General features: G+C 41.6%; 1 protein-coding gene across 1 annotated transcript in view; it reads left to right on the forward strand.

The window, feature by feature from the left end:
• Window positions 1–26,497, forward strand: part of HSD17B4 (hydroxysteroid 17-beta dehydrogenase 4) — a 397,700-nt gene that overhangs the window by 215,140 nt on the left and 156,063 nt on the right. The window contains exon 14 of the mRNA XM_073554879.1: window positions 105–156. Coding sequence (XP_073410980.1) covers window positions 105–156 — 52 coding nt within the window. The remainder of the gene's footprint in view (window positions 1–104; window positions 157–26,497) is intronic.

Below are 26,497 nucleotides of genomic sequence, written 5' to 3' on the forward strand. Positions count from 1 at the left end.
ATTATGATATCTCAAACAGGGGTGACAGATTCCCTTTAATGATCACCTTTAGCACAAATGTATTAGAGTCTGTTATATTTCATTATACTTTATTTTATTCCTAGGTGCTTCACGGAGAGCAGTATCTTGAATTGTATAAACCTATTCCGACATCAGGTAAGAGTCTAGCTTTGTGGGGGAATATTCTATTTACTTTCATTTAGCATCCTAAATAAAGCACTGACCACCGAAAATAATAGAAATAAGACCATGGATAAATGTTGGGGTCCTGCACTGCCTTTAAAAAGGCCCTGACGTCTGATGAATTCTGCCCAATCCACGGGCAGCATATGTCAGGCGATGGTTGTACGGTATGTTAGACTCTGACATACTGCAACATTCAGAGAAAAACATACCTTTACTAGCTGCCCATGGATCGGACCGCATGTATCAGATGTCAGGTTCTCTTTAGCAGCCATTTGTAAAAAGTTGCACTTTAATATTTTAGGTCACAAGCTGAACATTCAAGAGTAACTACACTTTTGACACTTTTTTTTGTTTTTACATTTTTTTCTGTCATTTTAATTGCACTCAAATCGTTGCGGTCTGGGTTCTGAGACCCCCCCGGAGATGTGCCTAACTAAGGTGAGCGTACACATGGAGCAGAAAGCACAGACTTTGTGTCTGTACTTCGCTCTCTGCATGATCCGGCAGCTGTGTGTTCCCGACATTGTCGTAGCTGCTTTTGTTCTGACCAAGCGTCAGCTGTCCAGATCACCAGTGAGTCCGAATCGTGAGGTTTCTCGCCCTTCTGATGACAAGCGCTTGGAGACAAAGTGACACACACACTGGCCGTGGTCAAATCACTTTATCTGACGTAATGAAATACAAGACATGTTTTTATACCATTTACAACAATATGTGACTCTATGGAGCTCATTTGGCCCCCACCATCACCTCAGGGTCGTACCTTGTTTACAATATACCCAGAACACGTTGTTGAGAACAAATATGATAACAAGTATAGTTTCCTTGAAGACAGAGACTACTAGTCTACATAAGAATAATTCTAGCAATAATAAGGCAAAAGCAATTGAAGTCTTAAAGGCATTTAAAGGGCTATAAAAGCAAACCATTAACTCTTCTATATCAACATCTACATTTTTAAGGTCTAGCGTTCCTTTATTTTTGATACAGTGTATTTACCTGTTCACCTCATGATTATATGTCGGCGTCTGCTCCAGCCGGGTGACATAAAATATGAATGCTGATTGCTATTAATTCAGATTATTGTAGTAAAACTAGATCCGCTGTAATGTACAGGGAAAGATGCGGGCTCCGATGCCGAGGCAGAGACACGACGTTGGACCTATACTTCCAAGTCATGAACGGGTTAATTAAATGTTTTGTTCAATTTCTTTTTTTACATTTCTAGGTAAATGTAACTTGAGAAGAATTTGTTGGTTTAGAATTTTTATATATTTTTGTTTGATATATATTTTTTACGTTTGTCAATGTAGGTGGCTTGAACTTGCATTGTTAGATTGTCTATATTATATACATCAATACTGTGATAACTACTGTATCTACATCTCTATCTAGTTTTCCCACTTGACAACACCTCAGCAGACACATGGTGGGAGAAATATAGCATCTTCGGGAACATAAGCTCCCAGCCATTGTCTGCCCCCCTGAAGGGAGCAGAGAGCACATGACAGAAATGAATCCCCCTCCCGTGCCCATATACCCATCACACCTCCTCCATCCCGTAGGCACATCTTCCCTCTTAAAGGGATCATTGGTATGGAAGTCAGAGCAAATCCATCCAGCGCTTTGGTTTTGACCCCAGGCCTCTCTTAAAGGGATCCCTGGTATGGAAGTTAGGACCGTTCCACTCAGCTCTGTGATTCTGACCCCAGGGTCTCTTCAAGGGATCATTGGTATGGAATTTAGGGCAAATCCACTCTGCGCTTTGGTACTGACCCAAGGCCCTTCTTAAAGGGATCTCCGGTATGGAAGTCAGGGCAAATCCATCCAGCGCTTTAATTCTGACCACAGGCCTCTCTTAAAGGGATCCCCGGTATGGAAGTCAGGGCAATTGCCGTCAAATGCTTTGATACTGACCCCAGGCTCTCTTAAAGGGATCTCCTGTATGGAAGTTAGGGCAAATCCCTCGGCGCTCTGATTCTGACCCTAGGGTTCTATAAAAGGGATCCCCGGTATGGAAGTTAGAGCAAATCCACTCAGCGCTCTGGTTCTGACCCAAGTCCCCTCTTAACCCCTTCACGACCTTTGACGCCACGTAGGCGTCATGAAAAGTCGTGCCAGAACGACCCATGACGCCTATGTGGCGTCATGACTTTAAAGCCCCCCTGCTCACCAGACATCTAGATAAGTTCCTTGGAAGGTCTAGTTTCCAAAATGGGGTCACTTGTGGGGGTTTCTACTGTTTAGGCACATCAGGGTCTCTGCAAACGTAACGACGACCGCAGACCTTTCCATCAAAGTCTGCATTTCAAAATGTCACTACTTCCATTCTCAGCCCTTACGTGCTCCCAAACAATGGTTCCTCCCCACATATGGGGTATCAGCGTACTCAGGACAAACTGGACAACAACTTTTGGGGTCCAATTTCTCCTGTTACCCTTGGGAAAATAAAAATTTGCAAGCTAAAAAATCATTTTTTGAGGGAAAAAAATGATTTTTTATTTTCACAGCTTTGCGTTATAAACTTCTGTGAAGCACTTGGGGGTTCAAAGTGCTCACCACATATCTAGATAAGTTCCTTGGGGGGTCTAATTTCCAAATTGGGGTCACTTGTGGGGGGTTCCACAGTTTAGGCACACCAGGCGCTCTTCAAATGTAACATGACGCCCGCAGACCATTCCATCAAAGTCAGCATTTCATAATGCCACTACTTCCCTTCCAAGCCCCGACGTGTACCTAAACAGTGGTCCCCACCCACATATGGGGTATCAGCGTACTCAGGACAAACTGGACAAGAACTTTTGCGGTCCAATTTATCCTGTTACCCTTGTGAAAAAAAAAATGTGAGCTAAAAATCTTTTTTTTGAGGAAAAAAAAAGATTTTTTATTTTCACGGCTCTGCGTTATAAACTTCTGTTCAAGGTCCTCGCCATACATCTAGATAAGTTCCTTGGGGGGTCTAGTTTCCAAAATGGGCTCATTTGTGGGGAGTTTCCACAGTTTAGGTACATCAGGGGCTCTGCAAATGTAACATGATGCCTGCAGACCATTCCATCAAAGTCTGCATTCCAAAACGTCACTACTTCCCTTCCGAGCCCCGAAGTGTGCCCAAACAGTGGCCCCCACCCACATATGGGGTACCAGCGTACTCAGGACAAACTGGACAACAACTTTTGGGGTCCAGTTTCTCCTGGTACCCTTGTGAAAATAAAAATTTGTGCACTAAAAAATAATTTTTTGAGTTAAAAAAAAATATTTTTTATTTTCACGGCACTGCGTTATAAACTTTTGTGAAACACTTGGGGGTTCAAAGTGCTCACTATGCATCTAGAAAAGTTCCTTAGGGGGTCTAGTTTCCAAAATGGGGTTATTTATGGGGGAGCTCCAATGTTTAGGCACACAGGGGCTCTCCAAACATGACATGGTGTCCGCTTACTATTAGAGGTAATTTTAATTTCAAAAAGTCAAATGGCGCTCCTTCCCTTCTGAGCCCTGTCGTGCGCCCAAAGAGTGGTTCCCCCCCACATATGGGGTATCGGTGTACTCAGAACACATTGCACAACAACTTTTTCGGTCGAACTTCTCCTGTTACCCTTGCGAAAATAAAAAATAGCGTGCTAAAAAATCATTTTTGACGAAAAAAAATGATATTTTTATTTTCACTGCTCTGTGTTATAAACTTCTGTGAAGCACCTGGAGGTTCAAAGTGCTCACTACACATCTAGGTAAGATCCATAAGGGGTCTAGTTTCCAAAATGGGGTCACTTGTGGGGGTTTTTCACTGTTTAGGCACACAGGGGCTCTCCAAACGCGACATGGTGTCCGATAACGATTGGAGCTAATTTTCCATTCAAAAAGTCAAATAGTGCTCCTTCACTTACGGACCCTGTCGTGCGCCCAAACAGTGGTTTATGACGACATATGAGGTATCGATGTATTCAGGAGAAATTGCCCAACAAACTTTAGGATCCATTTTATCCTGTTGCCCATGTGAAAATGAAAAAACTGAGGCTAAAAGAAAATTTTTGTTGAAAAAAAAAAGTACTTTTTTTTTTACCGATCAATTTGTGAAGCACCTGGGGGTTCAAAGTGATCACTATGCATGTAGATAAGTTCCTTGGGGGGTCTAGTTTCCAAAATGGGGTCACTTGTGGGGGAGCTCCAATGTTTAGGCACACGGGCTCTCCAAACGCGACATGGCAACCGCTAAATATTCCAGCATGTTTTCCATTCAAAAGTCAAATGGCTCTCCTTCCCTTCTGAGCCCTGCCGTATGCCCAAACAGTGGTTTATGACCACATATGAGGTATCGGTGTACTCAGGAGAAATTGCCCAACAAATTTTAGGATCCATTTTATCCTGGTGCCCATGTGAAAATGAAAAAATTGATGCTAAAATAAAATTTTTGTTGTAAAAATTAAAATGTCCATTTTTTCTTTCCACGTTGCTTTTAGTTCCTGCGAAACACCTGAAGGGTTAATAATCTTCTAGAATGTGGTTTTGAGTAGCTTGAGGGGTGCAGTTTTTAGAATGGTGCCATTTTTGGGTATTTTCTGCCATATAGACCCCTCAAAGGGACTTCAAATGTGAGGTGGTCCCTAAAAAAAATGGGTTTGTAAATTTTGTTGTAAAAATGAGAAATCACTGATCAAATTTTAACCCTTATAACTTCCTAACAAAAAAAAAAGTTTGTTTCCAAAATTGTGCTGATGTAAAGTAGACATGTGGGAAATGTTATTTAGTAACCACTTTGTGTCACATAACTCTCTGGTTTAACAGAATAAAAATTCAAAATGTGAAAATTGCGAAATTTTCTAAATTTTTACCAAATTTCTGATTTTTTCACAAACGCAAAAATTATCGACCTAAATTTACCACTAACATGAAGCCCAATATGTCACGAAAAAACAATCTCAGAATCGCTAGGATCCGTTAAAGAGTTCCTGAGTTATTACGTCATAAAGGGACACTGGTCAGAATTGCAAAAAATGGCCAGGTCATTAAGGTCAAAATAGGCTGGGTCATGAAGGGGTAAAGGGATCCACGGTATGTAAGTGAGGAAAAATCCACTCTGCGCTTTGGTACTGACCCCAGGCCTCTCTTAAAGGGATCTCCGGTATGGACGTTAGGGTAAATCCCTCAGCGCTCTGATTCTCACCTCAGGCTTCTATTAAAGGGATCATTGGTATAGAAGTCATGGCAAATCCACTCAGCGCTCTGGTTCTGACACAAGGCCTCTCTTAAAGGGATCCCCAGTAGGGAAGTTAGGACAGTTCCACTCAGCGCTCTGATTCTGACTCCAGGCTGACGGGATGATGTGGGATATTAGTGGTAGTTGTCCGGTGGCACTGGCTGATGGGATGGTGTGGGATATTAGGAGTAGTAGTCCAGTGGCTCTGGCTGATGGGATGATGTGGGATATTAGGGGTAGTAGTCCGGTGGCTCTGGCTGACGGGTTGATGTGGGATATTATGGGTAGTAGTCTGGTAGCTCTGGCTGACGGGATGATGTGGGATATTATGGGTAGTAGTCCGGTAGCTCTGGCTGATGGGATGGTGTGGGATATTAGGAGTAGTAGTCCAGTGCTCTGGCTGATGGGATGATGTGGGATATTAGTGGTAGTAGTCCGGTGGCTCTGGCTGACGGGATGAGGTGGGGTATTATGGGTAGTAATCCGGTAGCTCTGGCTGACTGGATTATGTGGGATATTATGGGTAGTAGTCCGGTAGCTCTGGCTGACGGGATGATGTGGGATATTATGGGTAGTAGTCCGGTAGCTCTGGCTGACGGGATGATGTGGGATATTATAGTGAATGTGGCTATGTGGAATGGGCGAGGCTCTACACATATATATTCATTCATTATAATTTGTTATAACTTACCGTAGTTAGTTACTACCGGGCTCTTCAGCTAGTATAATCTAAAAATGACAGTTTTCTATGATGGTCAGCCACTGTCTGCACAACAGATTAGATTACATGACATGCGCTGTCCCCCAGCTGCAGTCACGTCACAGGGAGTCGTGGGTTAATGGAGCAATGGGTGCTCGACCAAAGGTATAATGTAGGCAGCATCTGCTATGTGTGGAGTGGACTCTACTTCTGAGCCTGCTTCAAATTCCCTGACATAGGCCATGATGTATATATATGTATGTATCCATCATGGAGGCCGGAGTGGTTAATCACAGTACTGAATCCAATTATCATCAATATTTATTTATCATTTTTTGTTGTTCATTTGTCCATGTTCACCTCCAGCGTAGGATCTGTTTTTTCTCATATAAAGAACAAAAACATGTAAGCTTCACCTATCCATTAAAGGGAATCTTTCAGTAGTTTCAATCCTCCTAAGCTGTCTGTATGGGCATGCAGGTCATCGGAAGTTGAATAAAATGATACTGTGATATCTGTTTTCTAATGTCTTATTACAGAGAAATCCATGTTTTTCTTTAGACGTAAATGAACTGTTAAGATATATGGGCTGGGAAATGAGCTGCATGAGAATCTGCCTCCAGAGATAGATATATATATATATATATATATATATATATATATATATATATATGGGGCGTTACCAGTGTGATGTGTAATAGCCGCTCTCTGCTCTTCTGATCTCATTGCAGAGGTGTGTGTTAATATAACTATCACTGTACAGTGGACCATTACTCAGTTTCTCTGTCAGAGCTGTGAGCTCTGCTGCCGAGCTGGGTTTCGCTACACCTTACACTTCTTCAGTTTCCATCTTGCATGCAGCCTGTGTGGGTGAGAGGCAGCACAGCAGAACTTTATCTCTATACGAACACATCTGCAGTTGTAGCTCTCCTCTTAGTGCTGTCAGCCTAAAGAGGTTATCCACTAGTTTTACATTGATGCTCTATCCTTAGGATAGGGCATCAATGTCTGATTGGTTGGGGTTCGGCACTTGGTTACCCCGCCCATCAGCTGGACCTCAGCTGATCAGACATTGATGCCCTATCCTAAGGATAGGGCATGAATGTAAAAGTAGTGGACAACCTCTTTAACTGTACCACACCTGTACCCACACAGACTGCCTGTGAGATGGAAGCAGAAGAAGGGTTAGTTTTTATCACACAGCTCTGCAGTGAGTTCAGGAGAGCTGGCTGTCAGTCATTACATGTCTCACATTTGTAACCCTACCCCTTCATTAAAAATAAGACCTGGATGCAGATTCTCAGGGAGATTTAAGTCCAACTCGCAGATCTTAACAGCCCATTTACACATTAAGAATATCATAGACTTCCCTGCAATAAGACATTGGATATCAAGGTATTATTTTGTTCAACATTCGATGACCTACATGCCATATTGACAGCTCTTGGATGGCACACGTATGACATCTGAGTGCTTTCTTTTTTCTTTTGCATTGAACCATTCACTTAAATGGGGGAGCTTCATCTGCAAATACGATTATAATGTGATATGTCCATAGACCACAATGGGTATTTGTTACAGCTGTGGAAAACTTGAATAGAACAGTTGATTGAAACATGGATGTCTGAATGAGGCTTAAAATGTGCAGTATTGTAAGCATGGAATATATACCTGTATATGTATGCGAGTGACTAGAAAACCTAAAAGGTTAGCAGGAACCTGGCAGCTGATACTTATCTGCCTGTTCCACGGGCAGCATGTTTAGCTATAAGGCCTCTTTTACATGTTCGTCTTTGCAGTTTGTGTGGTATCCTTTTTTTCATGGATGCCACTTGTACCCATTATAACCTATGCTGCTGTGCAAATGTCTGTATTTTTACATGGACCGTGTGTGCATGTAAACCACACTGAGACATGTCCTTTTTTTTTTTTTTTTTTTTTTTTTTTACTGGCAACATGGATGACAAGGTCCAATACTAGTCTATGGATCCATGAGAAGGTTTATCATTTCATTTTCTTTTGCCATATCGGAAAAACACTATTAGCACACTGAACCAAAACACTGATGACATCGGTACCATTTTTTCCTGGTACCGGTTTTATGCAGACATGTGAAGGTCGCCTAAGACATGCTTTGAAAGCCGCCGGGGACCAAGCCGCATGGGAAACTGATTAAACAGGCTGGTCCCCAGCAGCTTATGCCTCCTACCCTCTACTGACAGTGACTGACAGGTCCCTCCCTATACACACATTCAGAGTGAGACTAGTCAGAGGAGTAGGCGGGGAGAAGACGCAATGGACCAACCTGTCTGACTAGTCTTCCTTGAGGCTCGATCCCCAGCGTCTTTTAAGGCAGGTTTTTCTCTGAAATGCTGCAGCATTTCAGAGTCAAATGTACCTGGCTGTAAAATTAGTGATGAGCAAGTGTGCTCGTTACTCGAGTTTTCCAAGCATGCTTGGGTGTTCATAGAATCGTAGAGTTGGAAGGGACCTCCTGGGCCATCTGGTCCAACCCCCTGCTCAAAGCAGGATTCGCTAAGTCATCCCAGTCAGATGTCTGTCCAGCCTCTGTTTGAAAATGAGGATGAGTGACCTCGTGGAGATCAAACATCCAACACTGCGGAGACACCATCACATGTTTCTCAACGCAGTGCTCTAGAGCAATGCCCCCATCCCTTATGGGAAATATGCAAAAACATGCAAAACACAAGCCGCGGAGACACCATCACGTGTTTCTCAACGCAAGCAATGACTAGCCAGGTCTTTCCCCGGGAAGGAACAACCACGGGAAGGGCAGTCTCCAATGAAGGAAACCACCTATGCCAAAACATGGTATCCATCCACAGACAGCTGTTTCGGGGTATTGCCCCTCATCAGTGTGGAGTAGGAAACTGGCTAGTAGGAGCAATGCCTAGTAAAAGACTGTGAAAATGAGGATGAGTGACCTCGTGGAGATCAAACATCCAACACTGCGGAGACACCATCACATGTTTCTCAACGCAGTGATCTAGAGCAATGCCCCCATCCCTTATGGGAAATATGCAAAAACATGCAAAACACAAGCCGCGGAGACACCATCACGTGTTTCTCAACGCAAGCAATGACTAGCCAGGTCTTTCCCCGGGAAGGAACAACCACGGGAAGGGCAGTCTCGAATGAAGGAAACCACCTATGCCAAAACATGGTATCTATCCACAGACAGCTGTTTCGGGGTATTGCCCCTCATCAGTGTGGAGTAGGAAACTGGCTAGTAGGAGCAATGCCTAGTAAAAGACTGTGAAAATGAGGATGAGTGACCTCGTGGAGATCAAACATCCAACACTGCGGAGACACCATCACATGTTTCTCAACGCAGTGATCTAGAGCAATGCCCCCATCCCTTATGGGAAATATGCAAAAACATGCAAAACACAAGCCGCGGAGACACCATCACGTGTTTCTCAACGCAAGCAATGACTAGCCAGGTCTTTCCCCGGGAAGGAACAACCACGGGAAGGGCAGTCTCCAATGAAGGAAACCACCTATGCCAAAACATGGTATCCATCCACAGACAGCTGTTTCGGGGTATTGCCCCTCATCAGTGTGGAGTAGTAAACTGGCTAGTAGGAGCAATGCCTAGTAAAAGACTGTGAAAATGAGGATGAGTGACCTCGTGGAGATCAAACATCCAACACTGCGGAGACACCATCACATGTTTCTCAACGCAGTGATCTAGAGCAATGCCCCCATCCCTTATGGGAAATAGCCTCTGTTTGAAGACTTCCATTGAAGGAGAACTCACCACTTCTCGTGGCAGCCTGTTCCACTCATTGATCACTCTAACTGTCAAAAAGTTTTTTCTAATATCTAATCTGTGTCTCCTCCCATTCAGTTTCATCCCATTGCTTCTAGTCTTTCCTTGTGCAAATGAGAATAAAGTTGATCCTTCTACAATGTGACAGCCCTTTAGATATTTGTAGACAGCTATTAAGTCTCCTCTCAGTCTTCTCTTTTGCAAAATAAACATTCCCAAATCCTGCAACCTTTCCTCATAAGACAGGGTTTGCAGACCGGTCACCATTCTGGTCGCTCTTTTCTGAACTTGCTCCAGTTTGTTGATGTCTTTTCTAAAATGTGGTGCCCAAAACTGGACACAATATTCCAGATGAGGTCTGACCAAAGAGGAGTAGAGGGAAATAATGACTTCACGTGATCTAGACTGTATGCTTCTGTTAATACATCCTAGAATTGCATTTGCCTTTTTTGCTCCTGCATCAAACTGTTGACTCATATTCAGTCTGTGATCTATTAGTATACCCAAGTCTTTTTCACATGTGCTGTCACTTAGCCCTATTCCTCCCATTCTGTATATTCTTTTTTCATTTTTATTGCCCAAATGTAGTACTTTGCATTTCTCCCGGTTAAAAACCATTCTGTTAGTTGCTGCCCACTTCTCCAGTTTATATCTTTTTGAATCCTCTCTCTCTCTCTTCTCTAGTATTAGCTATCCCTCCTAGCTTTGTGTCATCAGCAAATGTAATCAGTTTACCCTCAATTCCTTCATCTAAATCGTTGATAAAGATGTTGAACAATACAGGGCCCAGGACAGAGCCCTGTCGTACCCCACTTGAGACATTCTTCCAACTGGATGTGCAGCCATTTACGACCACTCTTTGGGTCCGATCACTAAGCCAGTTATGAATCCACCTAACAGTTGCCTTGTCCATTCCATACTTAGTCATTTTTTCAATAAGGATTGTATGAGAGACTTTGTCAAATGCTTTGCTGAAGTCAAGATATACTATATCTACAGCATTTCCTTGATCCACCCAATCAGTGATTCCATCATAGAAGGATATTAAGTTAGTCTGACATGACTTATTAGTTACAAACCCATGCTGACTCTGTTTAATCACTTCATTCTTATCCAGGTACTGACATACATGTTGTTTAATAATTTGTTCAAAGATCTTTCCTGGTATAGAAGTCAGACTCACCGACCTATAGTTGCCTGGGTCCACCTTCTTCCCCTTTTTGAAGATAGGAACAACATTTGCTCTTCTCCAGTCTTCTGGCACTTCTCCTGTTCTCCAAGAATTTTCAAAGACTATGGAGAGGGGTTCAAAAATTTCTTCTGCTATCTCCTCCAGTACTCTGGGGTGTAATTCATCTGGACCTGGAGACTTGAATTCATTTAGGTTAGCTAAGTGTTTCCTCACTATCTTTCTGTTTATAGATATCCTGGATTCTTCTATTCCCTTAATAGGACAGTGAAGAACAGTTGATGTTACATTTCCTTTCTGAGAGAAAGCAGATGCAAAATAGGAATTGATTTGGAATAATAGGAATTATTGAGTATTTTGGCATGCTCATAGAGTGTGTGTCTCTACAGCTGCATTTTTTGCAGCTGCTAGACAGCCTGAATACATGTGTGGATTCCCTAACAAACAGGTAATCCCCTCATGTATTTAGGCTGTCTAGCAACCGCAAATCATGCACCTGCCAGGACTCGGACATAATTTACGAGCACGCCCAAGATACTAAGAGAACACCTGAGCATGCTCGGAAAACTCGAGTAACGAGCATACTTGCTCATCACTAGTAATAAAACCAGGCTCCGATGCTTGCTGTCCGCAGATCGGGAGAGGTTTAATCGTCCAGGCCTCCTGGATGCTGTGCATTGCCATAGTGTGAACAGCGCCGCATACAAGTTTTTATTGTGCATTAATATGCCCGGCAACTGCCCCCTCCATGTATTGGTAGGCTGGAAGCTGTTGTTTCACTGGTATTCTTGCACTTGTGTTGCCATCTTAATTATATGGGTCCACTGCATCCTGATAATGCATTTGTCTGGAGGCCTGGACGGGTAAACCTCTCTGCTTTTTTGCTGTTTTCTGGTATTATTGAAGGATTTTAAGTCCTCTTTTTGTGCTATTTCAGTCACTTGCTGTCAGCAGATCGGCAACATATATCAGCTGTCAGGTTCCCTTTAAAATCAAATGTGTAAAATATCACGTGTCTAGAGATTAGATGATAACTTGCTGGTTGCTGGTGGTCAGACTATAGGGACCTCCACCGAGAATGGGGTGCTGACTGTACGTAAGATTGCCTGCGATAATGAATTTAACACTTGACTGTTTCAGCCAGTTCTATAGACCATGAATGAGACACTTCAGTAGGAGCAGAGCTGTAGTTCTTGCCAACAGCCGCTACATGTGAAAGTACAGCTCTGACTGTTTACATCAGGCTACATCAATATTTCAAACATACAAGCTTTACATCAAAATATGATGAAAACAGATTTTATTACTTATTATAAAAGCCACATACTAAAAGAAATGGCTGAAAATTGACACCATAAAATAAAAAATGTATGTGAGCATACAAAGTAACTTCCATTGTATCAGTAACTCATCTCATGGTAAAGGGCACTTGCCAAACACCCCAGCGGTACTGTGCCCTTTACCGCTAGGTGAGTTATTTATATACAATGGATGTGTAATACTTGCCTAAGACTCCAGTGGTACTGTGCCTTTTACCGCTAGGTGTGTTATTCATATACTATGAATATGTCATACTTGCCTAAGACCCCAGTGGTATTGTGCCCTTTACCACTAGGTGAGTTATTCATATGCTATGGATGTGCCACACTTACGAAACACTCCAATGGTTCTGTGCCCTGTACCGCTAGGTGAGTTATTCATATACTATGGATGTGCAATACTTTCCTAAGCCCCCAGTGATACTGTGCCCTTTACCGCTAGGTGAGTTACTTGTGAGTTACTTATATACGTGCCATACCTGTTTATCATGTAGTTTGCTTGCTACTTTGCATCTTTATCTGTATGAAGAATATGCTGCTTTATGTGCAGAATCTAGAATAAACCGTAAAGAAGGACAAAAATTGTTAATCTCCAGAGCTAGGACCGAAGAGGCAGACACTTGTACACTGTTTTTTGTTTTTTTTAATCTCCCTTTCAGAACATTTAGTCAAATATTTTGTTTGTGAGGACGATATATGCTGATAAACTCCGCACAGCGTTTTTCTCTTGGTCAAGCAATGAAATGTTTTAGTTTGTTCCAGCTGATTCTCTGTGGGCGCTGTGGTGCGCTTACTGTGGGTAAATGGATTTTCTCCACAAGTGTCATAAGGACTTTATATGAGACACAAACTGAATTAATCATTTTTTTAAGAAGCCTTTAAAAATAAAATGCATGGAAGTCTCCTGTGAAGAGCCCTACTTTGGAAGCTGTTGGTATTTTATTGCAGGTCTGCAGCAGTTTTCGAGTGCTTCCCAAGTGATGTGTACGTGTTAAATATTCAGCCGGAGAACACCTCGGAGACTCATTTATGTGATCAGCACAATTTCAAGGTTGCACTTTAAAATGTTCTATTTATGACCTTGAAATGGTGGAAAGGGTACAGTTGTAACGCGTTACTCTGCATTTTACATACTTAATGATGGGCTGCATATCTTGTGTTATACTAGAAAGGAAAACCCAAATTAATGCAAATTGCATAGTTCTCACCGTGCCTTAAAGAGAGATTTTCTTTCACGTTAAAGCCAAGTATTACATATCGCGGACTATTAATGTATAATTTTCAGATACAATACTTGTTTATTGGAGGTATGGTAACCTTAGACTTGCTGTGGAATATTTTGCAGGGAAATCCTCAATATATTAGGATGTTTTTTTTTTTTTTTGTGCTTGTGCAAATTTACATTAAAAACCCTAGAACTCCCTTGGCTTCTCCTTTGTAGCACTAACCCGTTTCTCCATCAGTCCCGGCCTCCAGTGATTGTGTGGTGGCCCTTATGAAGGTTGCCGCCTGTGGTTGGCACAAGTAGCCACATGATATCACTGGTGGCCAGGAGTACGGAGGCAGTCGGGCGACTAGGGAATTGTTGCCAGGGTGCCCCATGGGAGGGGAGTGTATTCCCTTTTGATCTTGGTGTAAAATTTTGTTTTGCGTTTGTTTTTAATCATGGATTCTTGATGATTGCTGTGTACAACAGATAAATCCACAACAATTGGGTGTAAGGATACTAGCTCACCGATTAATCTTAGTAGGGACCATTCACATCATGTATTGAATGCTGTGAATTTAAAGGGGACTTTTGTTTTTCACTTAATTGCGTGTATTTTAGGCTAAAAATAATTTTTGCAATTGTCTTTCATTAAAATTTTTGCAACAATTGGCGTTTACAGTTTTCTTTTTTTGAATTTTATTGTTTCCCTACACATTCAACTTTGATTTGGTCTGTGGTCATAATTGAGAGAAGCACACACAAAGTCAGATAAAAAATGTAAACTCCGTCTGGCCACCTTAGTGTGCTGACTGACAGATGGATTCACATTTAACTCTTTCTGAGCAAGCTGTGACATTTTTTAATGAATATTTAAAATATATTAAATAAATGACTATCCCCAATTGCACGCAGTTCAGTTAAATGAAATCTGTCAGCAGAATTCCAGCATTACTTTTAGGCCACGGTCACATGTTCAGTATGTGGTCAGCATTTTACATCAGTATTTGTAAGACAAAATCAGGAGAGGAACAACCAAAGGAAAAGTATAATAGAAACATGTCCCCACTTCTGTATTTATCACCCACTCCTGGTTTTGACTAACAAATGCGGATGTAAATACTGAACATGTGAACATGGCCTTACCTAGATAGCCTGATTCTCTGTTACTGAGAAATCGGCGATTGAATTGATATACAAATGAGACTTTAGATCTGAAGCCTCTGCCGTTTCAGCTCTGTTCCCCACCTAGTGCCGCCACCTCCCACGTGTCTATTGATCTCTGTTCTATATGACTTAACACAAAGGAGCCATCGGTCAAGCAGGAGGATGTGGAGCTGAGAGGGGAATAGAGCTGGAGTGACCAAGGCTTCAGGCTAAAATCAGAAATGCCCTTTTCAAGTCGCAGTTCCACATGAACAGCATTATAATTAACCCGTGTAATGTTTACCATGGCCACTCGCCAGTCCAAACTAGGCATCGTGAAGAACAGTCAAGAGGTAGAATGCAGAGGTTTCTGTAGACTGCTCATACTGTATAACCATGGCTGCTCTCAGGTCAAACATGGATGGTCCATGATCCAATAGTTTTCTTCTACTGCTGTCCTGATCTATATTTATAGCTGGTCACTATAGGGGTCAGTGTCCTTAGCTATTACGCTGCATTGTTTTCCAGACTGATCAAGTTATTAATAATGGATGTGTTTTCCCAACTGAAAGTAAGTCTGGGTGTTGTAAGGTAATGATTAACCTTCTGCCACTTTCTCATGAACTCTTCTCTGGAGCCTGATTCTAGTTAGGAATGGATGTTCTTATTTATTAGGCGTACATTGGAATGTCCTTCCTGCCTGTCACTGTTCTCTATCTGTAATTGGGATAAACGACAGAACTATTCTGCATGAAAGAGTCGAGTAACTTTGTAGGTACACTAAGCTTGTATTGATCCTGAGTTATATCCTGTGTTATAGTCCAGTTCTCTATACACAATTGGGGGTCCCAGTGTACAGATCCTCAGTGATCATACACTTGTCACCTAGAAGTGGGATTTATACTAAATAAATGTCACCTATCTATGCTATTTTTTTTATGTTCACGGAGCCCTGCCATGAAGAAATTAAATATATGTATACTGTATATATGTGTGTATGTAATATAGTATGAGAATGTGAATATACTCCTACCACCGCATTCTCCGGCTCAGTTTCACTCCTTGTCAGTGAGGTTACTGCTCTTCATCAGGCTCTCTGGGTCCCGCTGTGCTCTGTGACCCAGAAATAGTTTTTTACAATGTAAGCCTATGGAGTGTCAAAGCAAGGCTTCATAGACTTACATTGTATAAAAGACTTCCAGCTCACCCTTAGAGTATAGAGTGACCCGGAGAGACTGGGGAGTGGTGTCATCACTGAGGAGGAGTGAAACGGCGCCGGATCCTGAAGAAGGTAGCGGTAAATGAGTATATTCTTACACTTGCAGTCCATTACACGCACAAATACACGTATTTATTAAAATTGATATCTTCGTGGGAGGGCGTCTTTAAGACTGGTTGATTTCAGAGCCTGTTTTGTACATCTTTGCATCATCCATTTTTTTTTTCTGCTGTCTCAATGGCTGCTAATAACCAGCCTCATCAGCTGCATGACTACGGGCTGGTGACAGTCTGCCGTCTGTGTCTGAAATAATTTCAGCTGTCCTTATGTGCGATTTTGGGTTTCCTGCCAATAGAGCTCATGGTTCACCAATCTCTTGTGCATTTATTTAATGTTGGCTTGATTATTAGGTCAAGAATGAAAGTTGTTTTAATTACACTTTAAAGAAGAAAAAAATGCATTGATTTAATCAACAGATGAAGTGAAAAGTATGCGGAACCAGGCTGGACGGCATCTGCTGCTCGGCTTCTGTGAAATTGTTACAGTGGGCTGGGTAATAACATTTTACATGTAACCGCTGCTCTGTGAAGCGTTTCCATTCACGTGTATGAACTGGACATTTGCTGATCAACTGGTATTTACGTGGCTTGATTAAAGTAGTTACAAGCTACTGGAAAACCCATTTTTAGTGACCCCCAGGGTGCTGCATATGCAAAAAAAATATTTTATATATACACAGTGCTGTGCAAATTAATTGGGACAAAGAATTTTTTTAAGTAAAATCGCAAGTTGGTTACCGGTCAGTGATTCAAACCAGTTTTAACTGCTTTGAACAGGTGTGAGTGTACAACCTTGAGTAACAAAATGTGCTTTGAATCACTGATGTAACCAACTTACAATTTTACTTAAAAAAAAAAAAAAAAAATGCTTTGTCCCAATTAATTTGCACAGCACTGTATGTATATAATATATATATATATATATATATATATATATATATATATACACTGTAATATACTTTTATTTATTTACCCCTCGTTTAATGACAAAAAAATCCACAGTGGTGACAGCAATAACTTGAATCTGACAAAATCTGTGATAATGAACAAATGAAAGTCAGACATTGCTTTTCAACCATGCTTCCAATAAAACTCATGAAATAGGTCTGGACAGGAATGATGGTACCTACCCTTAGGCTGGTTTCACACTAGCGGTTTTTAGCGCTTTGTGCACGTCCATACGCATGCATCCTGCGCCCCTATCTTTCACATGGGGGCGCATGGTCTAGCGTATGCACACGTTCGTATGCGTTTTCGTGAGCAGGCGTTTTTTTGTAGTGTGCGCCGAGGCGTTGCATTTTTGGTCCGTCCAACCTGTCTCAAAAAAACACATGCGCACGCTTGCACACGGAATGCGCAAAAAAAATCACATTACAGTCTATGGGAACGCAGGCGTGCGCATGGACATGCGCACGCCTGCGTTTCAATCGCATGCGTTTTAAGAGTTAACATGGCTAGAAACTGGTTAAAACGCATGCGCCTAAAAAAAAGAAAACGCATACAAAACGCATGAAGCGTTTTTTGTATGTCATTCTATTGCGCACGAAGCGCAGCGCTAAAAAACGCTATTGTGTAACTAGCCTTAACGTAATCATTTGTTGCACAACCTTTTGAGGCAATCACTGCAATCAAACGATTCCTGTAACTGTCAATGAGACTACAGGTATTTTGGCCACTCCTCTAGAGCAAACTGCTCCAGTTGTCTTGTGTTTGAAGGTTGCCTTTTCCAGACGGCATATTTCAGCTCTTTCCAAAGATGCTCAATAGATTCAGGTCAGGGCTCATAGTAGGCCACTTCAGAATAGTCCATTGTTTTCCCTTTAGCCATTCTTGGGTGTAAATTAACATGTGTATAACAAAACGTGTAATTGCAATAATTTTCTTGAAGACATACTTCTGGAACAATTGCAAGGTTATATATATATATATATATATATATATATATATATATATATATATATATATATACATACATGTGTGTGTGTATATATATATATATATATATATATATATATATATATACACATACACTACCGTTCAAAAGTTTGAGGTCACACAGACAATTTTGTGTTTTCCATGAAAACTTATACTTTTATTAATCAAAGGCGTTGCCAAATGAATTTAAAATCTAGTCCAGACATTGACAAGGTTTGAAAAAAGATTTTATTTTAAGTACTAATTTTCTCCTTCAAACTTTGCTTTTGTCAAAGAATGCTCCCTTTGCAGCAATTAGAGCATTTCAGACCTTTGGCATTCTAGCAGTTAATTTGCTGAGGTAATCTGGAGAAATTTCTCCCCATGCTTCCAGAAGCCCCTCCCACAAGTTGGTTTGGCTTGATGGGCACTTTTTGCGTACCATACGGTCAAGCTGCTCCCACAACAGCTCAATGGGTTTGAGATCTGGTGACTGCTCTGGCCACTCCATTACAGATAGAATACCAGTTGCCTGCTTCTTCCCTAAATAGTTCTTGCATAATTTGGAGGTGTGCTTTGGGTCGTTGCTCTGTTGTAGGATGAAATTGGCTCCAATCAAGTGCTGTCCACAGAGTATGGCATGACATTGAAAAATGTAGTGATAGCCTTCCTTATTCAAAATCCCTTTTACCTTGTACAAATCTCCCACTTTACCAGCACCAAAGCAACCCCAGACCATCACATTACCTCCACCATGCTAGAAAGATGGTGTCAGACACTCTTCCAGCATCTTTTCGGTTGTTCTGCGTCTCACAAATGTTCTTCTGTGTGATCCAAACACCTCAAACTTGGATTCGTCTGTCCATAACACTTTTTACCAATCTTCCTCTTTTCAATGTCTGTGTTCTTTTGCCCATATTAATCTTTTCCTTTTATTAGCCAGTCTCAGATATGGCTTTTTCTTTTCCACTTTGCCCTAAAGGCCAGCATCCCGGAGTCGCCTCTTCACTATAGACGTTGACACTGGCGTTTTGCATGTACTATTTAATGAAGCTGGCAGTTGAGGACCTGTGAGTCATCGATTTCTCAAACTACAGACTCTAATGCACTTGTCTTGTTGCTCAGTTGTGCTGTGGGGCCTCCCACTTCTCTTTCTACTCTGGTTAGAGCCTGTTTGTGCTCTCCTCTGAAAGGAAATAGTACACACCGTTGTAGGAAATCTTCAGTTTTTTGGCAATTTCTCACATGGAATAGCTTTCATTTCTAAGAACAAGAATAGACTGGCGAGTTTCACATGAAAGTTCTTTTTTTCTGGCCATTTTGAGAATTTAATGGAACCAACAAATGTAATGCTCCATGTGAAGAAACCAGAGTATATCTTTTTTTTTTAACTGTGTATTTTATTAACATTTTTAAACAGATACAGAAAAAGTACATGAATGTTTAGATATGTCTCACAAGCTTGTTAGCAATAACTGTAAACCAGAAATCAGTATACATATCTTAATATCCACTAATACAATGAAAACAGGGAATATGACAAGACGAACAATACAATACTAGACAGGGAAATATAAGGAGGGGGGGGAAGGAGCGGGGAAGGTGAATATTTCAGGCTTCCATCAAGGCCAAGTTTCACTGTTATTCTTTATTGGCCCAATAAGTGTCCCAGAGTGACCAAACACTTTCAAAAAGATCTACCGTGTCATTTGACAAGGCAGATAGATACTCCATCCTTCTCACATCTTGGATCCGAGAATGGAGATCGGCAAGTGAGGGTGGGTGGGCTAACCTCCAGTTACAGGCAATTAGACACCTGGCGGCTGTGGTCATATGCAACAGTAACCGCTTCACTCTCTTCCCCAGCTGAACAAGTGATATATTTAATATGTAGAATTTAGGATCCAGGGGAACCCGAAGGTTAGTTACTTTATAAATAAGAGATTGCACCAGCCTCCAGAAACCCTGGATATTGGGGCATACCCAGAATATGTGCGGTATGTCTCCTCCTGTAGCTCCACACCTCCAACAATTGTCAGGTATAGTTGGGTTTAGTTTATGTAGTAGTGATGGGGTGTGATACCAATACATAATTAATTTATACTGATTTTCCTTATAAACATAGCACGAAGATGTCTTTGAGGCAGTATCCCAGATCCGTTTCCAGAAACCAGAGTATATCTTAATTGCCCAGATGGCTATGTTTTTACAGGCCTGGAGGAATTGACTTTTTGTCTGTATATTTGACTTGTGGATTTAAGTGTGGGTTCTGGTGGGTCAAGAAGGCTGACTTGCACAATGATATACCATGTAACATATGTGCTTATCTGATGTTTGTTTATATTCTGTAATCAGTTTGTTGACTTTGAATGTAGTTAGGGAACAGCTGCGAGGGTGTACTGAAGAACACTGGGTAATTCTTAAAATATCTTACCTGCCTTGGGTATAAAAGACCCTGAGACAGAGAGACGGTGTCTCATCTCATCACATAGCTACTAGCCGGACATTCTGCTAAACACTTAACGGACAAGAAATTGTTCAGGATCCCAGCTGAGGGTATGTCAGACCCGGCTGAAAGAACACAGGACTCCTCTCGGTTATCTCCCTATGCTTGTTGTGACCTCCTCTCTCTGTGTGTTATCACAGGTGGAATAGCGACCCTGGGAGTTCTAACATACAGTGCCTTGCAAAAGTATTCAGCCCCTTGGCACTTTTCAGCCTTTTGCCACATATGCTTCAAACATAAAGATACCAAATGTGAATTTTGTGTGAAGAATCAACAAGTGGAACACAATTGTGAAGTTGAGCGAAATTTATTGGTTATTTTAAATTTTTGTGGAAAGTCAAAAACTGAAAAGTGGGGCGTGCAATATTATTCGGCCCCTTTACTTTCAGTGCAGCAAACTCACTTCAGAAGTTCATTGTGGCTCTCTGAATGATCCAATGTTGTCCTAAATGACTAATGATGATAAATATAATCCACCTGTGTGTAATCAAGTCTCTGTATAAATGCACCTGCTCTGTATGATAGTCTCAGGGTTCTGTTTGAAGCACAGAGAGCATCATTATGACCAAGAAACACAACAAGCAGGTCCGTGATACTGTTGTGGAGAAGTTTAAAGCCAGATTTGGATACAAAATGATTTCTAAAACTTTAAACATCCCAAAGGGCACTGTGCAAGTGATCATATTGAAATGGTAGGAGTATCATACCACTGCAAATCTACCAAGACCTGGCCGTCCCTCAACTTTCATCTCAAACAATGAGAAGACTGATCAGAGATGCAGCCAAGAGGCCCATGATCACTCTGGATGAACAGCAGAGATCTACAGCTGAGGTGGAACAGTCTGTCCATAGGATAACAATCAGTCGTACACTGCACAAATCTGGCCTTTATGGAAGAGTGGCAAGAAGAAAGCCATTTCTCAAAGATATACATAAAAAGTGTCATTTAAAGCTTGCAACAAGCCACCTGGGAGATACAACAAACGTGGGAGAAGGTGCTCTCGTCAGATGAAGCCAAAATTGAACTTTTTGACAACAATGCCAAACGATATGTTTGGCGTAAAGGAAACACAGCTCATCACCCTGAACACACCATCCCCACTGTCAAACGTGGTGGCAGCATCATGGTTTGGGCCTGATTTTCTTAAGCAGGGACAGGGAAAATGGTTAAAATTGCTAGGAAGATGGATTGAGCCAAATACATTCTTCGAGAAAACCTTTTGGAGTCTGCAGAACACCTGAGACTGGGACAGAGATTTGTCTTCCAACAAGACAATGATCCCAAACATAAAGCAAAATCTACAATGGAATGGTTACAAGTAAACGTATCCAGTTGTTAGAATGGCCAAGTCAAAGTCCAGACCTGAATCCAATTGAGAATCTGTGGGAAGAGCTGAAAACTTCTGTTTACAAACGACCTCCATCAAATCTCACTGAGCTCGAGCTGTTTGCCAAGGAAGAATGGGCAAGAATTTCAGTCTCTCGATGTACAAAACTGATAGAGACATACCCCAAGTGACTTGCAGCTGTAATCGCAGCAAAAGGTGGCGCAACAAAGTATTAAGATAAAGGGGCCGAATAATATTGCACGCCCCGCTTTTCAGTTTTTGACTTTCCACAAAAATTTAAAATAACCAATAAATTTCGCTCAACTTTACAATTGTGTTCCACTTGTTGATTGTTCACACAAAATTTACATTTGGTATCTTTGTTTGAAGCATGATATGTGGGGAAAAGGTTGAAAAGTTTCAGGAGCCGAATACTTTTGCAAGACACTGTAACATCCACTAGCATCCCTATGAGCCAGCGGAGGGGAGAAACCTTGTAATATGCACCATCTTGGGGAAATTGCTGGAATTGTCCTGTTTGTTACTGGGTGTTGTGGTTCAATAAAGCTTGGCCACACTGTTTTACCCTAACCTTGTGTTGTCTGTGTAGTGTTCTGTCCACAAGGAGATAGAGCGGGCGTTCAGTGGTATGAGCCCTGGTCCATGCAGTCTTGCTAAAGACAGCCGGGCCAGCAGACGCGAGACCCACTAACCACGTTTCTCCACACTCCAGATTCTCAACTAGCTCAAAGGAAGGCCCGGCTTATAGCTTCTCTAATCAGCCAAACTGTTTTCAGCTGAGCTAACATACTTGCACAAGGGTTTTCAAGGGGATTCTAACCATCCATTAGCCTTCTTACACAGTTAACAAACACAAAGTACCATAAGAACACTGGAGTGATGGTTGTTGGAAATGGGACCCTATACGCCTATGAAAATATTGCATTACAAACCAGACGTTTGCAGCTAGAATAGTCATTAACCACATTAACAATGTGTAGTGTATTTTTGAATCATTTAATGTTAGCTTCATTGGAGAAAACTGTGCTTTTCTTTTAAAAATATGGAAATTTCTAAGTGACCCTAAACTTTTGAATGGTAGTGTATATGTGTGTGTATATATAATATACAACTCTGGCAAAAATTAAGAGACCACTTTCAAATGTCCAGTTTGTCTGATTTTTCTATTTCTAGGTATATTTTTGAGTAAAATGTAAGAAAAAAATTTTTCTGACAGAAAAATGGTCAAAATTTTAAAAAACAAAATCGTGCTTTCACACCTCAAATAATGCAAAGAAAACAAGTTCATAGTCATTTAGAAGCAGCAATACTAGTGTTTTAACTCAGGAAGAGTTCAGAAATCAATATTTTGTGGAATAATCGTGATTTTTAAAAACTGCTTTCATGCGTCTTGGCATGCTTGCCACTAGTCCTTGACACACTGCTCCTGGGGTGACCTTATGCCACTCCTGGTACAAAAATGTAAGCAGTTCATTTTTGTTTGATGGCTTGTGACTATCCATCATCCTCTTGATTACATTCCAGAGGTTTTCAATGGGGTTCATGTCTGGAGAATGGGCTGTCCATGACAGGGTTTTGATGTGGTGGTCTCTTAATTTTTGCAAGCGCTGTATATGTACAGACACGGGGCAGAAAGTGGGGGTATAGTCCCCATCTGAGAGGCAAGTATTGATTTTTTTTTTTTTTTTTTTAATTTTTTTTTTAAGCAGTCTGGAGCCATTAATATCATGTTATCCATTAGTGGATAAGCCCTTTAAGGCCGGGGTCACACTTGCGAGAAACTCGCACGAGTCTCGCGTCTTAATACCCAGCACTGCAGCCGGCACTCGGGACCAGAGTATGGGACTGCATGTATTTCTATGCATCTGAATGCTCCGGTCTCGAGTGCCAGCGGCGTGTAGTGCTGTGGTGTGTGTAGTGTAGTGGTGTAGTGCTGCACATTTATTGCAGGTTTTCATTAGCAAAACAAGTATTGTAAATCCCAACGAGCTGATGGACTCCTCACTCTTGTGGAGTAAAGTCTTTCCATGCAGGTAGTGGATAATTGATCAGAGGTTGGCGGTCATGTCTGAGAAACGTCCATTGGTGATGAGAGAGACTTTGGCTCACCGAGCAAATGAGCATCCAAAGTGCCATTATCAAACAAGGAAAGTAGAACAGGAGGGGAGGTGTGCATAGGACTTGGAGTGTTCTAAAAAACATCTCTACAGTTTCTTTAGATGATTTAATGACGTCTCTGGGTAATGACAGCTGAGACCTTCACTTTTTGGGCTGCTCTTTGTTGTGATATTTAGAGGACACCACTGCTCTTTTTCATTGTGATTGCTTGGTATAACATATTGTCTCTTGCTAAATTGATAACATTCATTTGTGGAAGGGTATTAACAAGAATAATGACTCTGCTCAACAATTGCACAAGCACCGCTCGTCTTCAGTGTTAAAACAATGATCTTATTCAGTTCCCAGTGTGCGTTTTGAGCACATTTGGTTTATCTCCATTGTATAAACCCTGCTTCCTTAGTTTCACATTATAATGTGTAATTCATGTTTCCATTTAGCATTTTGTTGCTATCGGTAAGGTTTTCTGCTCCTGTGAGGAAGACTGGATGATGTTCCATGTGTGTACGGTTGCGGTAGGATGTTGATTGTCATTCTTTTCAAAACCTTTTTTCTGCCACTGAACACTACTACAGTAGAGGAATTCTGTGTAGCATCGGGAAACGAAGGACTTCGGCAGCGCAAGTCTGTTTCCTCTAGAATTTATGGTTACATTCTTTTATTGTCCGAGCTGTCTGATTTGTTGCAGTTGTGTTTAATGTACAGTTTTCTTTAGAATTTATCTGAGGCCTTGTAGTATGGAACTTAGAGGATTTGTCCAGGATGACTGTCTGCAGGCGCTATGTGACTGTATGTTTCTGAATCCTCACAACGCGTTCTCAGGATTTCCCGATGCCGATGACGAGAGCAGACGGTCGTGTGACCGAAAGTATGCAATATAATACTGTAAGTTCCGAGTAGATGTGCGCGACCTTTAATAATTCACTTGTATTAAGCGACGCCTTGCACGTCTTGTCGGATTGTGGCTGGGAGTGCATAAGAGTGAGGATTCAAAAGTCTGCAGTCACATAAAGTGACTGCAATCTTTCATTACAAAGCTGGACAACCCCTTTAAGGAATGATTTAGAACAAGAGTAAACAATTAATTTTCCCAAGGGTTCACATGAAAGTAACTGTTATGGAAAGCCGAACCGTGACTGTTGTGAAAAGCTGAACCAACAAACAGAACTTAGTTCTGATTATTTTTATGTTAATTTGTATCGCTTATTATTGAGAAGAATTAAGTCTGTTTAGTCACTGCTACTGCTAATACATGGTACAAAAGGGCTTAGTATAACGTATTCTTAACTTTTGGAGCTAATCAACACCATATAATTTATTGCTTTTTATAAAGTTTATACAAAGACGTAAATCATACTGCTCCTGTTATTTAGCGCTTGTACCTTGATCAGCAGCTCCCAAACCAATATGATACAACACCTCCACAACTGCCTCACATAGTATGATGTCTCCACAAACCCTTCCCTAACACATTATGATGTCCCCTCCAAGCACCTTATACAGAATGATGTCTCCTTACAGCCCCCCACGCAGTATGATGTCCACTCAGCCCAAAATGTAGTATTTTGTCCTCATAAAGCACCCCATGCAGTATGATATCCCCAGACCGATATCCATGCGGTATGATATCCCCAGACCGATATCCATGCAGTATGTTGTCACCATAAAGCCCCTAGTATATTATGATGTCCCCAAAGTTTGCCATAAGTACTAAAACATTTGAAAAAAAAAAAGACCGTTGCTCCAGTCTTTGCACCCATGTTTTCCCTAGTACACTGCAATGTAGTGACGTCATTGCACCCGCTGCGCTCTGAGATGCACAGGCTCTATGGTGGAAGAAGGAGCTGACCTCTCCCCCTTCTATCATTGTATTCACCAGTATCTGTGTCCTGTGGATGCCAATATTTGTGACCTTAAGATGGCGGGCAGGGGGCGCCCACATCGTGCGGGATGCCACTGTGTCTAGCAGTTTGGCTGTCCAGGTCCTTAGGCCTGTTTCACACTTCCGTTTTTTCAAATCCGTCAAAATCCGTTGGTTTCCGTAAAAAAACGGATCCGCCATTTTTTTGCAGGATCCGTTTTTTTTGTCCCATAGACTTCCATTAGTGGTTACCGTGGATCCGTCAAAAAAACGGATCCGTTTTTTTAAAAACGGATCCGTTTTCATCAGTTTCCGTCAAAAAAACGGAAGCGGATCCGTTTGGCGGACACAAAAACGGAAGTGTGAAACAGGCCTTAAGGTGCACTTTGCACAAGTATTATTCAGAAACACTTTGCAGAAGATTGCTTTTTGTAAAATGACTTGCATGTTGCATTTTAATAAGCAGGTCCCACCAAACTCAAACAATATGTGATGTTTGCTTAAATTGGCAAAAAAAAAAGCCTTTTGACATTTTCCACATTATAGTAGATTGTATCAGCCATAGAAGGATAACATTCTCTCTGGCACCACTTCTTGGGATCCCCCCCTAATGCTAAAACCTTGCCGGCTCCATCCCTGTGACGGAAAGAGCGGACCTGCTGAGGGGGATAAGGTTCAATTCTATCCGGCAGCAGGACTCTCGGTGTGACGGCTGCACGGTGTTGTACTATGCAAATAGC

The sequence above is a fragment of the Dendrobates tinctorius genome, unplaced genomic scaffold (genome assembly GCF_039654945.1).
Source record: "Dendrobates tinctorius isolate UK_male_01 unplaced genomic scaffold, ASM3965494v1 ptg000003l, whole genome shotgun sequence".
Classification (NCBI taxonomy): Eukaryota; Metazoa; Chordata; class Amphibia; order Anura; family Dendrobatidae; genus Dendrobates; species Dendrobates tinctorius.